Raw genomic sequence first — 12,643 nt, forward strand, 5'->3', positions numbered from 1 at the left:
CGGAGGGAGAGGGAGAAGCAGACTTCCCGCCGAGCAGGGGGCCCGATGTGGGGCTTGATCGGAGGACCCCGGGATCATGACCCAAACCAAAGGCAGGCACTCAACCTACTGAACCACCCGGGCGCCCCTGAGGCAATACAAAGAGCTTAATGTCTAACTGGAAAAATAAGACCCATGCACAGACTGCGATGAAGGAACATTTTTAGAGTAGCACGGTGAGAAAATTAAGAGCCCCAGGCCAAAAGAGTGCCCGTGTCAACCTTCTCTGGCAGGGAGGTCACGGGTTCTTCTACAATTTGTACAAGATGTGTGCTCAAACGGGGTGAGGTCATCAGGTGGGGAGGGTCTAACGACCCCATGTGGCACAGCCATTCCCCACCTATCAGTGAGAGGAACTGCAGCCTATCAGAGTTTGAAGGGTCTTTGGAGATCCTTGAAACTATCCCCTTCCCTACTCTTCCCAGGAGGAAACTGAGACCCAGAGAGGGGATTGGAGTGGCCCAAGATCACAATGCTAGTGTGAGCAGGGGTGGGGCCAGAATCCAAGTCTCCCAGTGTGGAATCTGTGCGTCCCTCTCCCCCCTTCTCTCTTACACCCTGAGAGGGGTTGGGGCCTGTGTTGACAGAACCAAGCACTTCCTCATTCTAAGAGTGATAAGGAAACAGAGTAGCTGTTGCTGATTGAACAGCTATCTTATCTTGAGTGTTTTCTCTGCGAGGTTGTGTTGAAATGGTGCCCAGAACAGTGAGCACAGACACCTCAAACCAAACCAATACAAAACCCATTTTGTTTGCATGCATCTTCTAGTGATCAGAGTGACTAATGGTCTTTGATGTTAGAGAATTCATCACGGGGAAGATAAAATGGGACACCGTGACCTTCACTTCTCCTTATCCTTATAACCAACAAGTAAATCTGCAGGGACAGGTGAGAGACAGGACCACAGAGAGGGCAAAGCTGGAAGTTGGGAAACCCACATTTCTAGCACTGGATACCACCTTGTTGGGGCTTCTTGGGCAAGTCTTGTCCACTGTCTGGGCCCATTCCCTCATCTAAACTATGAGGGCGGAACTCTGTCACATCCAGGGTCCCCTTGCTCTGCTTGCTCTCCTCCTCCATATACTAGTTCTTTACATAGGGCAGAAATTGAGCGTGAATGTGAAAAGAGAGAGGTAGAAAGTGTGTAAGTGCATTTAATTCAATGATTTTTAAACTCTAGTTTTATTCATTAAACATAAAATATTTACTATCGATTTATGCCAGGCACTTGCGCATTTTCTTTGCTAAAAGAAAAGACCCCACCAATAAATAAAGAAAGGTATGTCCAGACTTCAAGGAATCACAAATTTACCTCAAAAACTAATGCCATGTCTTTGCCTTACAAAAAGATAGGTATCAGGATTAAAATAAAATTTGATGTTCCAAAATGCTTTTCAGGAGCAGTTTGGTTCCACAGATATTGACCAGCCCTCTTAAGACTCTATGCTGTTGGACACCTGGGTGACTCAGTCAGCTAAGCGTCTGCCTTGGGCTCAGGTCATGATCCTGGAGTCCTCGGATTGAGTCCTCCATCTGGCTCCCTGCACAGTGGGGAGTCTGCTTCTCCCTCTGCCCCTCCCCACTCCTTTTGCCCCCCACCCCCACCTCGCTCGTTCTCTCTCTCTCACAAAAATAAATAGATAATATCTTTTTAAAAAAAGACTCTATGCTGTTATCAACAATAGCCAAATTATGGAAAGAGCCCAAGTGTCCATTGACTGAGGAATGGATAAAGATGTGGTATATATATGAAATACAGTATGATTTCACTCATATGTGGAATTAGGAAACAAAACAGATGAACACAGGGGAAGGGAAAAAAAAAGTGAGAGGGAAGCAAACTGTAAGAGACTCTTAACAAAAGAGAACAAAATGAGGGTTGATGGAGGGAAGGGGGTGGGGGATGGGCTAAATGGGTGATGGGTATTAAGGAGGGCAATCGTCATGTTGAATACTGGGTGTTATATGTAAACGATGAATCACTAAATTCTACTCCCAAAAAACGGTATTACACTATATGCTAACTAACTAGAATTTAAATAAAAATTTGGGAGAAAAAAAAGTCTCTATGCTGGATTGTCAGGGACCCCTGGGGACCAAGAGGTGAACGTGGAGCTCATCTCATGGGAGAAGACTAGCCAGTGCCTGCCACTTAACACAGTCCATGATATGGGCTGTAATTGAGGGGTTGACTTTGTCCTTCAGGAGCTGTACTGGGTTCAATAATGTCCCTCCAAATTTCATGTACACTCAGAACCAGTCAATGTTTCCTTATTTGGAAATAGTCTTTGTAGATGTAATTTGTTAAATTAGGATGGGGTCATATTGGATTAGAATGTGCCTTAATCCAATGTTTGACATCCTTAAAAGAAGACGCCAAGAGATAAAGTGGGGGAGAGGAGGGCCATATGAAGATGGAGGCAGAGATTGGTGTTATGTTGCCACAAGCCAAAGAACTTTAGGAGCAGCCAAAAGTCGGAAGAAGCAAGGAAGGATACTCTCCTTGAAACTTTGGAGGGAGCATGGCCTTGGCGATGCCTTGATTTTGGACTTCTAGCTTCCAGAAGCTTCCATGAAAGAATAAGTTTCTGTTCTTTTAAGCCACTTGGTGGAAAAAAATTTTTTGTAAAGATTTTTATTTTGAAGTAATCTCTCCACCCAACATGGGGCTCGAACTCACAACCCCAAGATCAAGAGTGGCATGTTCCACTAACTGAGCCAGCCAGGCACCCCAGTTTGTGGAAAATTAGTATAGGAAATTAATACAGGACAGAAAATGAAGTATATTGGCATAAAATGAAGAAATAATGTTGAGTTAAGATCGCAGCAATCTGATGTTATAGGAATCGAGTATTATTCCTAATCAAGCAGAATTTGACTGAACTAGGCCAAGAGGTTAGTGGTAAAGGGGGCAGGCTTTGGAAACCCCAGCTTTGGGTACATATCAGCAGTGTGATCACAGGCAAGTGATTTTGCTCTTAAATGTTTCCTTATCAAAAAAATGAGGGTACCAAGACCGTCTTGAGGTCAGGTTATTGTGAAGACTAAGCAAAATACTTCATTTGAAAGCACTTATCCCAGTGTGTGGCACATAGTAAAGACTATAAAAGCCAGCTGGCATTTATGACCAGAGCACATAGTAGGTCTAGCTTACCTAAAGTTGACTCAATTAATCCCTATCACATGACCTTAATGATTTCCTTCATTGTATCACCAGTAATTATCTTCTTTAGTGGCTGTCTTCCCACCAAAATGTAGCATGTAAGCCACATTAGACAGGGCCAGTCTCATTTATGGCTGCACAACCAGGACCTAGCACAAGGCCTGGCACGCATTTGTGAGATGGGTGCATGAGCAAATGAAGAGTGGACACCTTGTCTTGTAAATAGACAAAGGAGCTGAACTGAGGGGCAATGGGGAACAATTTGGGGGTTTAGGAAATCTTAGTGAATGTCTTCCTTTTTCTTGGAGTTAGGCTGGGCCATTGCCTGCTCCCAGTGGAAGGACTTCAGAGGGATCACAAAATTCTCTGAAAATTCTGTGTCAACCAGTCCCAGCCTCCCCTGTATTCCCCGGGGACCTAGGAGGTCACAGTGGCTGTGAGTGGAGATTATCAGGGTGTCAACTGGGGCCACTGCCCTAATAACAAGATTCCCTGAACTAGAGGCTTGTCAATTACCTATGAAAGAGGTGGATCAATACCCTTGATCCTCATTGTATCAAAGTTTTTGGTCCTCAGTAGGAAAGGGTGACCAGAAAGTGGGGTCTTTCATAGCCTTAGAACCAAGGAGGTCCCAACAATCAAGCAAGAACAGGGTTGGCCAGCCATCCCATCTGACATCTTGAGATCCCAGGAAAATAATCCATTTGTCTTCTCAGATTTCCTCTGAGTCCCTCATTGCTGAGCCTGAAGGCTCCATCTGGCTCCTGTGGTCTCTGGAGGATGCAATCACTAAGCCATCTTGTTGGGGAGGTTCTCCTAACCTGAAAGTGCACTGAGCCTTCTCAGGCCTCTCGCCCACCTTGCCGTTGCTCACATGGCCTAGCTATCCAATAGTCTGCGTGCAAATAGCCATGGCCAGGCTACCTGCCAGGGTCAGTGCCGTTAGTCATCAGCAAAAAGGGGTAAGGGTCCAAGCCCCTAGGGCCTGGCTCAAGTAAGACAACAGGGTCAAGGCTGCTCTCTCCCCTCCAGGGAGTGAAATGATTCTGACTCAGCTTGTTTAAAACTGTGCAAGAGGACTCATCGGTATTCAGAGCAGTTTAGTCCTCTGGAATCTGGCCATGGGGTGATTTTCACATCAGCCTCTGTCTCAGTGACTGAGGACCTCGGGACTTCTTTGTTTCCTTCCAGCCTGAGTCTCCTCAGATGTTTCCTCCAGCGGCCCAGCCAGTGGTGGGCGGAGGAGCGGATCTCCCCACTCCGCAAGGCATAGATGATGGGGTTGACCATGGAGTTGACAAGGCAGAGCAAGGAGAAGAAGGCGAAGACCTTCTTGACCTGGTCACTTAGGGTGGTGGTCAGGCTGTAGACCATAAGGGCCAGTACCGGGAGCCAGCATATGAAAAGCACAGCCAGCACCACCCCCAGGGTCTTGGCCAACCTTACATCGAGCCTCATTCGTGCCATTCCTGGCACCTGCCTGTCCCGGTGTTCATCCAAGCTGGCTACATGCTGATGGGCCTTCCAGAGGACATGCCCATAAGTGTAGATGATGCCAGAGAAGAGGAAGGCAATGAACAGGAGCCAGCCCAGCAGATAGTCATTGGGGATCAGGGGGAAAAGCTCAGAGCAGGGACTGGGACAGCAAGTCCATCCCATAAGGGGCAGGTAGGAGACCAATGCCGAGAGGACCCACATGATGCCCAGGGTTGCCAGTGCCCTCCCACGGGTGAGTAGGGCTTTGTATGTAGGTGGGTAGCACAGACAGAGGTAGCGGTCAATGGCAGTCAGCAGCAGACTGCCTACAGAGGCTGTGAAGGTCATGGTTACGCTTCCAATCTTCAGCAGGAAGACAGCCTTGGAATCCACGCCATGGAAGACGTGGAAATTCACAAAGTTGCAAGCGAAAATCACACTGGCCAGGAAGTCAGCCACAGCCAAGCTGCTAATGAACAGGTATGAGGGCTTCCTGCGGAGCCGGTGGGAGGACAGGATCAGGTAGAGTACAGCCAGGTTCTCCAGGGCACTTAGCAGGGCGAGGGCGGTGCACAACACCGCAATAGCTATCCTTTGGGAGCTGTTCAGGACCATGTACTCTTTCATGGGGTTGAAATCCAAGCCATCCTTACAACCATTGGCTGCCCCCATCACCCAGCGTCTCTCCATGGGGTGGGTCCCTTGGCTCCTGCTGGGCTTGCCAAGAAGCCTTTGCTGTAGTACAATGAGAAGAAGAAAGGAGTCTTTTTCAATTAGCGCAATAATGACTTCACACAATCAACAGCTGAGACAAACCCTTTACCTGTGTGGCTGAATTGTATGTTGAAATAGCAATTTATATTTTGTTCTTTTATATTTTGCCCCCTCCGCATTCTAGTGGGTCACTAGGCCTGTACTGGTCGCCTTAGGAGAGGTATGTGGGAATTCAAGAAGCAGAGGTGGCCTGCGAGGTTTTTAGTCTTTTGTTTCCAAAAAGACTAATCCTGAGACGTCCCTTTGAAAGTAAGAGAAATCTCCAAGGGCCAAAAATCAAGAGGAAATCAAAACCAAGAAAAAACAGAATCCAGAATGCTGATGGAGGGGATTTTTCCATTGGTATTCTGTTCTGTTTTGTTTTGTTTGCCCGTTTGGTAAGATGCTTAGGTTTTAACAACGAAGATGAGACTTTGGCTTCACACCAGGAGTGTTGCCAGATAAAATATAAGAATCCAGGTAAATCTGAATGTCAGATAATTATTTTTTTTTTGGTATTAGTATGTTCTAAATATTGAGAAACACCAAACCAGAACATCCAAATATTGTATGGGACATCATTAGACACTATTAGAAAGCAAAACTGAAATTTCTCCAGAGGAATATACTTTCTAGCCAGGTCACACAAGTTTCCCACAGGAAGGGGCCCATGGAATTTGAGCTCCCAACGCAAAATAACAAAATGTAAAAGGACATGTGAACAAGAGTTCGCAGAAATGTCAGACAGTAGAATGAGGCTTTCAAGGGCTTCATGTCATTCTTGGGAATATGTTTAATATAATTAAGCAATAAGGAATCAAAACCATGAGTACATAATGGGAGACTCTCTAGGCAGATTTGAAAAAGAATGAAGTAGGGGCGCCTGGGTGGCACAGCCGTTAAGCGTCTGCCTTCGGCTCAGGGCGTGATCCCGGCGTTATGGGATCGAGCCCCACATCAGGCTCCTCCGCTGGGAGCCTGCTTCTTCCTCTCCCACTCCCCCTGCCTGTGTTCCCTCTCTCTGGCTGTCTCTGTCTCTGTCGAATAAATAAATAAAATCTTAAAAAAAAAAAAAAGAATGAAGTAGAATTTCTGGCAGTGAAAAATAGTCTTTGAAAAAAGAACCCTTAATGGTAGGTGAAAGAACAGAACAGATTAGCTGGAAAGCACTGATCCAGAAGGTAGATCGAAGAGATTTATCAAAATGCAGCATGAAGAGACAAAGAGATGGGACAGATAAAAGAGAGGTTAAGGATTGAATGAAAAGTCCTAAAATATATCTAACTGGAATTTCAGAAGGTAAAATAGAAGTGGGAGTGGGCACTGGGGAGGCCATAGAGGGTGGGCTGAGAGTGGAGAATTGTCCAGAATTCTCCTTAGATTCAGAAATCACAGTGAACTACAAGCAGAATTTTATTTTATTTTTTTAAAGATTTTATTTCTTTACTTGAGAGAGAGAGAACATAAACAGGGGAGAGGGACAGAGAGAGAGGGAGAGGCAGGCTCCCCGCTGAGCAGGGAGCTTGATGCAGGGCTTGATCCCATGACCCCAGGATCACGATCTGGGTCAAAGGCAGATGCTTAACCAACTGAGCCACCCAGGCACCCCTACAAGCAGAATTTTAAAAACAAACTAATTCCACATTCACATATATCATAATAAAACTTCAGAACACCAAAGACAAAGAGAAAAAAATTAGAAGCAATCAGAGGGAAAGGACACAATACCAGCAAATGAATCATAATGAAACTTCAAAGCAGGTTTTCCAACAGCAACAACAGAAGCCAGAAGAAGGGGGGGGGGGGACTAAACTATAACTCAAACTAAAGAAATACAAGTAGAGTTGTCGACGAACAGACCTTTCCTGAAGGAATATCTAAAGGGTATGTCATCAGCAGAAGGAAATTCTTCATGGAAGAACAGAAAGGCAAGAAGGAATTGTGAACAAGTAAGTTTCTAAATGTATGAGTAAGTAAAAATAATTGTCTGTATAAAGCAATAATAATAAGGCTAATGACTGATTTGGAGGGTATAGAAACAAAATGGAAGTAAAATTGTGAATGACAGTAACATAAGCCAAGAAAGAGGTGGAGTTGAAGCTTTATTTAGACCATCTTAGGCTTTTAAAAATCAAGCATCGTCTCTTACCTGGTTGACTTTGATAGCTTACTAACTGAGCTCCCTGCTTTTAACCAGACCCATCTTTAGTCTAATTACAACACAACAGTTAGAGGATCTCTTTAAAATACGTCAGATCATGCTACTCCTTTGTCCAAAACCCTGCGTAGGGCCCATTCCATTCAATGTAAAAGCCAAACAAATACTTACAGTGGCCTAGAAGGCTTTATGTGTTCTGGCCCTATTACCTCTCTGATCTGCCTAATTATCATGCTTTCCTTGGTCAACCAGCTTTAGCCACATTGGCTGCCTGATGGGTCCAACCCCCTTGTCACAGGGCCTTTGCACTGGCTGTTCCGTCTGCCCGAGCACTCTTTCCCTAGATATATGCTTGACTCAGGCTCTCACTTTTTCAAGTCTTGGCTCAAGTTTTACCTTTTCAATGACATCTTTCCTACTCTCTAACACAGTAATTCACCCCACCCTCCTGCTTTTCTGATCTCCCTCATTCTCTACGTTTCCCCACCCGCATATCACTTATCACCTTCTAACATGTACTTTACCCTACATAACTTACCTATTTATTATATTTTATTGTTCGTTGTCTGTCTGTTCCACTAGAATTTAAGTTCCATGAGGTCAAGGAACTATTTTGTCCTCTTATATAAGGTTTTAGAATACTATCTGATACATAACAGGTACTCAATAAATATTTTTGGACTTGAAGTGAAATGAAATTGCATAGTGAATGATTCTAGCATTTTTTTTCTCAGAAGCTGATAATTTAAGCAGACAACGTACTAATTAATAGAATGTATAAGATTTGAACATGCAATGAACAACCTGGGTTAAATAGTCATATGTGGAACTCAGCACCCAATAATTGGAGAATACACATTGTTTTCAAGCAAATGTGGACATTTATCAAAACTGACTAAGTCTTGGGTAAAAAGTAGATTTCAACAGATTTAAAATAATCCGTAACATACAAACCTTGTTCTCTGACCACAGTGCAGTTTGTTAAAAAAATCAAGAACTTAAACAATGTAACTAACAAACTTCGTAAGTACGAAGCTTTAAAAACACACTCCGGAATAATTCTTGGGTCAAAGAATCCGAAAGAGAATTAGGAAATACTTAGAATTGTAACATTAAAATCTGTGGGAAGTGTCCGAGCAGCACTGAAAAGGAAATGTATAGCCCTTCGTGCTCATATTAGAAAAGAAAAAAGACCAACGTGCTGAACATCACAAAATTAGAAAAAGAACAACAGCATAAATACAAAGGAGGCAGAAGACAGAAATAATAAGATCAGTAATTAATGACATAGGAAAGCAATGGAGACTAGAAAGAACTGGAAAGACTGAAGCCAGCGTTTTGAAAAGATAATAAAACAGGCAAACCTCACCTTAGATTTCTGAAGAAAAAAGAGAACCCACACAGAAGAACGATAACGGCATGAAAGAGAAATGGTCGATGATCCTTTGAAAGGATATCTAACCTTAGTAGCAACCACAGAAATGCAAGCTCCACTTCCATCAGATTGGTGAAAAATGCAACCTGATGGTAGAGCGTTGGAGAAGGCGTGGACCAACGAGGATCGGTCAGCACCGCCAGGGGAGGGGGGTAAATGGGCACAACCATTTGGGAGAGCAGTTCAGCAAAATCTGGTGTGGTCCACGTGCCGCCGCCCTTGGATGCAGCAGCTCCGCTCCTGGGAATGTGCTCCCGAGGGATCCTGACACGCATGACTGAAGACAGCTACAGCAGTGTTCATTTCATTCTCTTGTTCCTTCTTATTCATTCATTCATTCATTCATTCATTCATTCATTCATTTTTAACGTGGCAACTAGAACTGTAAATGACAGGTATCTCCCGTTGTGTTCACGGGGACAGCGCTAGCCCACACCAACGCAGTGTACTGCCCCCGGACAGCCAGGCCCAGGCATACTGCTCAGCTCAGCAGCCTCTGCCGGAAGCCCCGCCCAGCTCCCTTGCTCCACCAGATGCCCCGCCATTTCCCAGATAGTTCTACTTTCTTGCACCTTTTCCCGCACTTTCGCCCCAGGGTTCTTTTCTCGGGCTGACCTTCCTTCTGGACTCATCTTTCAGCCAGTGAAGACTTCCCTGATGCCCCGTCACACAGGAAGCTCCCAGCCCTACTCTGCTTAGATTGTAACCAGTGCCACACTAGGCTTTTCTCCAACCAGATTAATAATGGAACTAACCACCATTTGTATGGACTTTAAATTCTATAAAATGATTTCCAGAGCCACTATCTAATGTAATCCATATAACTTCATACTATAAAAATTATAAGTATTGGGGCGCCTGGCTGGCTCAGTCAGTACAGAGCTCAGTACAGAGCTCACTTAAATAAAATAAGGGGCACCTGGATGGTTCTGTGGGTTGAGCCACTGACTTTCAATTTCAGCTCAGGTCATGATCTTGGAGTCCTGGATGGAGCCCCGGATTGGGCTTCACGCTCAGTGGGGAGTCTGCTTGGGATTCTCTCTCTCCCTCTCTCTCTCTGCCCTACCCCCCCCAACTTGTGCTCACTCTCTCTCTCTAAATAAATAAAATCTAAAAATAAATAAATAAATAAATAAAATAAAAATTGTGAGTATTATTATTTCATAGATAAAGCAGGCTCAGAGTTATTAAAGCTCTGGTCAAGATCAGAGACCGAGACTTCATTATTTCTGGGCCCTCAGTGCCTTGCACAATGCCTACACACAGTAACTCCCTAATGAATGAACCCCATTTGCATGGAAAGGGGCTGCCTCAGATGGAGTGGACTCCCAGTAACTGTGAGGGGGGAGGGCAACACATCCCGTATCTTGAAATTCCAGCCAGGGGCCTTGTTCAAGATACCCAATGCCTTGGGTTTCCCATTTCTCCTCTGTAAGATGGGTTTTGCAAGGATTTAAGTAAATTAATATAATACCTGGAAGTAATTATTATTATTATTATTATTATTATTATTATTATTATTATTCTGAGCATCCTCAAATGGGGATAATTCACCTACTCCGTGAGGTTCTTAAGAATAATATGCCTGGCACATCCCGAGAGCTCGATCAATGGCAGCCCTTATTCTAATCCAGGGTTTTAAAAAATTTTTTAAGAAAGCAGAACGATTTTTACAATCGGTGGTACCCCTATTCCTAAGTCAGGTAAAATCTGAGTTCATATCACCTATGCCCTCTCTTCAAGGCTGTCCAAAGAACAGATTGAAAACCTTTCATCTAATCCAGCTCCATCGTTTTAGCATCAAGAAAACGGTCCAAGATGTAATCTCCTGAGGTCTCCCAACAAAACAGCAGCGGAGCTGGAACTAGAGTTCACACCCCCCAAATCACAAGACGGGACCCTTGTTCTGTAGGCACAGAGATGACCCTGCCCACAGAAGCTGAGGAGGGGCGTTTGCCTGAGACAGAGAGCAATTGCTGAATGTTGCCAAAGTCACACCTGAGCTGAGACCGGAAATGGGGCGCCTTCATTCTCCGCCCTGGTCACAAATGAGTGACAGACAGTGCAAGACTTTCTCAGTTCCCATGCCCGCACCCTGCCACTACTGGAAGCTTCCTCCCTGCACCCCGCTGTCCCAGCCAAACCCCCCCTCCCCATATTTCCCTTAGAAAACAGCCCCCTCCCATCCAAGAATGGCTTACCCCGTGCAGAGTCCAGCCTAGAAGAGGTACACCAGCGTGGGGGCTGCCGACATGTTGAGTTTCACCCAGGTCTGGGGTGGCCACCGACCTGCGGTATTGTCCAAATTAGGTGAGGGCAGGAAATGCAGGCCTTTGGATGGGGGGCCTAACGAGACAACATCCGACAGCAACAGGATGCACAGAGCAACAGGAAACCCAGCTCCCTGCCTGGTTTCCCTGTGGGAAGATAGAAATACCTTCTGGAATCAGCGTGTCTGACTCCTAGACGGACGGGCCTCCTTCCAGGGCCAGGACACGTCTGAGTGCCCAGCATGGAGGGAGGCTCTGCAGGGCCACTAGTTCCCACCCTCTGCCATGGCTGGTCATGTGACTCTGGGCAAGCCCCTTCGACTTTCTGAGCCCCTTTTCTCACATGTGAAATGACAATGACAATACCTGTCCCATTCTCCTCGGAAAAACCAATTGGCTGCTGCCTCTACCGTGGCTTTTCACTGGGTCAGCTGGGATGGGGTCTCAGTCCTTCCCAGGTGTGCGTAAAACTTGACGTCTGTGCCTTTGGCAGGGGAAAGGGTTCATATTTTTTATCCCTGCGTCAGGGGAGTTCCAAACAGAACTGTTGCGGGACCTGACTCTGTACAAAAGGACGATTAAAAGAAAACCAAACCACCAACCGAGTGCCATCCCCCCTAAGAACAATGCCAGAGCCCCAGAACTACCTGACACGCTTTGCTCAGACTGCATCTCCGAGGGGAAGAGGCTCCCGCAGCCTGAGGCCTGATGCTGAGTGCGTGGGAAGGGAACCCGCAAGTGAGGGGGGGAGGGGGAGGGGGGAGGGGGTTGCCCCTGGGGGGGGTTTCCTACCTGAACTGAAAGTGTGAAGTGAAAATGAATGCCCTAGTAACAGCTGCCCCTGCATTCCCATGTTTAAAGCCAGGGACAAACTGTGAGGTGAAAAGAACGCTCTCTGCGGCCACTACACCTGCAGTGAAAAGCTGAGATTAGAGGCCAAGAGCCGTCATTTTTTTCTGACTGGGAGTTGGGGGGGGGGGGTGGATTCCAGTTCCTGTTCTGCTACTGAGTGTCTTTGGGCAGCTCCCTTCTCCTTTCTGGGTCTGTCTTTTCTTATTTATTTATTTATTTTTAAGATTTTATTTATTTATTTGACAGAGAGAGAGAGTGAGAGAGCACAAGCAGGGGGAGCAGCAGAGGGAGAGGGAGAAGCAGGCTCCCCGCTGAGCAGGGAGCCTGATGCAGGGCTCGATCCTGGGACCCCGGGTTCATGACCTGACCTGAAGGCAGACGCTTAGCTGACTGAGCCACCCAGGCGTCCCTCTTTCCTCATCTTCAAAGCAGGTGGGTAGACTGGGTGATTTCTTAGTTCTCCTGGGTATTCACCACGTTGAATCCCAGTGTTGCA

At 45.8% G+C, this 12,643-nt stretch overlaps 1 protein-coding gene across 1 annotated transcript; it reads right to left on the reverse strand.

Moving 5' to 3' along the window:
• Positions 1 to 1,206: 1,206 nt before the first annotated feature.
• CNR2 (cannabinoid receptor 2) lies at positions 1,207 to 11,436 on the reverse strand. The gene is made up of 2 exons (XM_026517059.4): positions 11,227 to 11,436; positions 1,207 to 5,414 (listed from the first exon to the last, which is right to left on the reverse strand). The coding sequence occupies exon 2, from the start codon at positions 5,367 to 5,369 to the stop codon at positions 4,284 to 4,286; it is 1,086 nt and encodes a 361-aa protein (XP_026372844.1). The 5' UTR covers positions 5,370 to 5,414; positions 11,227 to 11,436; the 3' UTR covers positions 1,207 to 4,283.
• Positions 11,437 to 12,643: the final 1,207 nt, after the last annotated feature.

The sequence above is a fragment of the Ursus arctos genome, unplaced genomic scaffold (genome assembly GCF_023065955.2).
Source record: "Ursus arctos isolate Adak ecotype North America unplaced genomic scaffold, UrsArc2.0 scaffold_32, whole genome shotgun sequence".
Taxonomy (NCBI): Eukaryota; Metazoa; Chordata; class Mammalia; order Carnivora; family Ursidae; genus Ursus; species Ursus arctos.

Bases quoted from the DNA above. Each gene is read 5' to 3' on its own strand.
- CNR2 (XM_026517059.4), bottom strand. From the start codon at position 5,369: ATGGAGAGACGCTGGGTGATGGGGGCAGCCAATGGTTGTAAGGATGGC.